The following is a 3,258-nucleotide window of genomic DNA, read 5'->3' as shown; positions in this document are numbered from 1 at the left end:
CTTGGACAATGAATCTTTATGCAGGTTTACTTTTTCGAAAATAGATTTCTTGTTATGGTGTAAACTGTCCGACCAAGCGTCATGGATGTTATGATCACATGCATGTGTAAATTGACAGTTAACTTGCAACAAGCAAAAGAATAGTACGAGCATGGATTCTCCGGTGGAACTATTTACATAGAATTGTGTAACTTCGACGAAGACAAACTCATGGACATGGTTAAAAATGCTTGCTAATCTGCTAAGGCTGTTGCCCCCTGCATCTGCAGTAACTTCATCGAGGAAACTCGAGTTTTTGTCGGCACTCTACGGTGAACGTAGGGCTTTGTCCAAATGATTCATTCGTCTGAGCTACCCTATGCTGAAGATTAAACAATCTGCTCACATCCATTTAAAGCACATGTGAGGAAGATGTCTTATAATTAGAAACCATGATTTATCCTTTTGTTTATACTGGGAAAGAGACAGTCGCATCTTCATGAATTATGCCACCAGCAAAAAGCAGTGCATGCCACCTTGTTATTTTTTATTTAACGTTCGAGTAATCAAAACAAAATCAATTCAAAATTCAACTATCAAATTATAAATTTTAAAATTAAGCGATTAAACAAAATATGGGAAATTGAGCGATGAAACACAGTTTAACCTTTTAATTGACTTTATCGCAACCTCTCTCAATGAAGCTCATTAAGTAACTCTACACGAAAAATATGATCCATGGGTCCTCCAAGTTAACAACATACATATACACATAGTGCAGTGTGGAACTGGAAACTAACACTGCTTCATTTTTTTATGAAGAACTGGCCACCACCGGCGAGGAAGAGTGGTATTTCTACTGCAAGGCCTCGGAGATCATATGTCAAATGGAGACCTCACTAGGGTTATCACATCTATTGACCATGTTTCATCTACTTTCATGCTCCGCGATCATTACTGTAAGGCCTAGGATGATTTACATTTTGGCGGCTGATTCTCGGGGACGACGTTGCCGCCCAAGATGCAAGGGAGCAACATGATGAGTGATGTTAGCCATGGTGATCAGTGGGATCATGCTGTTCGATCCATTGGGTTTCTGTTTAGTTTGTCTTTGCCTAAATATTATGGGAGATGCTTGGAAGCCAAGCCTGGCTTGGGAGAATGACTTAATTGATGCTTTTGTTAACGGTAAAGATTTAATTAGACTTAAAAAAATTTAATTGATTTCTTCTTTTACACTTTTATTTCTTTGGAAAATTATATATGCTCGAATTTATAAAACTTTAAAATTCTAAAGTACTCAACGTATAATTATAAATTAATTTAAAATATAAATATAAAATATTTAAAATAAAATATTAATTATAATATTTTTATAATCTTATTTTTAATAATAATTAGATCAAATACTAACCTCAAAATTAAAAAACTCTAAATACTTTTTTCTTGATTTGAAGTCGCTGCTGCTGCTGCCGCCGCCGTTAGCATCTTCCGCAACGAGATAGTCAATGTCATTCCTCTCCCTACGTGGTCGCTGGTGAGGTGGCACTCGCCGGTGATGGCTTGGACGGCCACCCAAGTCCAAAACAAAATACAAAAAAAGCTTGCCTTATCGGATTGGTTGCACTAACGGCAGCTGGGCTCGAACTACGACGACGTAGGGAGGGAGGAACGACGGCGACTATCTCACTAACGGAAGATGCTAACGGCAACGGCTGCTTCAAGGGAAATATTTTTAGGATTTTTTTATTTAAGGGTTACTATTTGATTTAAATATTATTAAAAATAAGAATATAAAAAATAATGTAATTTATATTTTATTTTAAATAATTTATTTAAGATTTTTAATTAATTTGTAATTGTAGGTCGAGTAATTTATAATTTTGGGATTTACTTTGAGTCATCCTTTTCTTTAGCTTTCTTGCAAATTATGGATTTACTAGTAGTAATAATCCCATCGGAACCTAACCTAATAATTCTACCGAAATTAGTCCTCCTAACAAAGCAAATTTCCTATCCTTAAACCGCCATTGTTTATTCTTATAAATAGCCATAGGACTAGGAGAGTTAGAAAATCCAAAACTTGAATCAAACTTAGTTAATTGCCTCCCAAGTTTGGCTTCCGTGTTTAGTATCTTTCACCGCCGTGTGTTTTTACAATCTGGGATCATCCCAGAATCTCAACTTGCTTCAATGGCGTACGAGTTGGTCGAACTAACCATGGAGTTCCGTCTGTCGTACTCGTACCATGATTGTCCCACAAACATTTACTACCGTACCAACCTTTGGATGGATCCAGTAACTTTTACTTTGATTTCAACATTCTGAGAAACGAGAGTCAACTCGGCCAAACTCTCCATCCCTTCTTTTACCATCTCCGATTAGACACAGACACCGATGCTTATCGTCGGCTGATCCGTGATATTAGTGAAGGTGGATTAAGATTGTCGCAAAGGGCGTTTAACCTAGGATGTAATTCCCGAGTCTTGCCTCTGATATCACAGGTACAAGCACGCCTAGTTGAACACAGGGTTGATTTGCCGTATTCGGATGACAATGAGTACATGGTTCCAGCTGCAGAATCGTCAGTTGACGAGATGCTAATCAAGGTTAGGGTTGAAGATGAAGCCGAAGAAAAAGATTGCGTTATATGTTTGGAGCAACTCAAGGTTGGATCCGACGCTTCTTCGATGCCTTGTAAGCATATTTTTCATGGTGATTGCATCCAAGAGTGGCTGAGTACCAGCCATTATTGCCCTATCTGCCGCTTCGAGATGCCAACACATTAGATACAGATATCAACTCTTGAGTATTTCTTTTTTCCGTTTGATTTGTTTCTTTTTGAAGATAAACCCTATTGAAGTAACTGGATTGCTTTTATGAATGGATTTAAAAGAGCTTAGTTATTCTATCTAGAAAAAATTGGTGGTAATATTAATTGTGAATGTTGGCAAAGCCAGTGATGCAAAGATCATGAATCAGTTGTCTGAATGTGGATCCATGAATTATGGGGTTGATGCATGGTGTTAAACAGTTCTTAGTTTCATATAACACCACGAGCACTTGAGATAATCTTCATGAAACAAGTTAAAGCGAACCAAAAAGAGTAGTCCAATTGTCTTAATTTAATATAGAGTGACTTGTTTGTACTTTTTTAGAAAAAAGTGATCTATTTATTATCAAACTTAATTAAAAAGTGACTTTTTTTTTTGGATAAGTCAAAATTTTATTATCCAAATAGCGATACGCTACAGAATACAATCAGAGTTCAATACAAAT

At 36.6% G+C, this 3,258-nt stretch overlaps 1 protein-coding gene across 1 annotated transcript; it reads left to right on the top strand.

Moving 5' to 3' along the window:
* Positions 1-1,034: 1,034 nt before the first annotated feature.
* On the top strand, positions 1,035-2,768 carry LOC120203333 (E3 ubiquitin-protein ligase SIS3-like). Its single transcript, XM_039203648.1, has 3 exons — positions 1,035-1,167; positions 1,437-1,516; positions 2,484-2,768. The coding sequence occupies exons 1-3, from the start codon at positions 1,035-1,037 to the stop codon at positions 2,766-2,768; spliced, it is 498 nt and encodes a 165-aa protein (XP_039059579.1).
* The last annotated feature ends 490 nt before the right edge of the window (positions 2,769-3,258 follow it).

The sequence above is a fragment of the Hibiscus syriacus genome, unplaced genomic scaffold (assembly GCF_006381635.1).
Source record: "Hibiscus syriacus cultivar Baekdansim isolate YM2019G1 unplaced genomic scaffold, ASM638163v2 tig00009840_pilon, whole genome shotgun sequence".
NCBI lineage: Eukaryota > Viridiplantae > Streptophyta > Magnoliopsida > Malvales > Malvaceae > Hibiscus > Hibiscus syriacus.
The sequence above is the reverse complement of the archived record's forward strand: the minus strand, read 5'-3'. Positions and strand labels throughout refer to the sequence as shown.

What these genes read in the sequence shown, in the direction of transcription:
- LOC120203333 (XM_039203648.1), top strand. Translation starts at nt 1,035, where the DNA reads ATGGTGATCAGTGGGATCATGCTGTTCGATCCATTGGGTTTCTGTTTA. An exon ending in AATTGATGCTTTTGTTAACG is followed by an intron (nt 1,168 to 1,436) that starts GTAAAGATTTAA and finishes CTTGATTTGAAG; the next exon opens with TCGCTGCTGCTGCTGCCGCC. An exon ending in CTCTCCCTACGTGGTCGCTG is followed by an intron (nt 1,517 to 2,483) that starts GTGAGGTGGCAC and finishes CTGATATCACAG; the next exon opens with GTACAAGCACGCCTAGTTGA.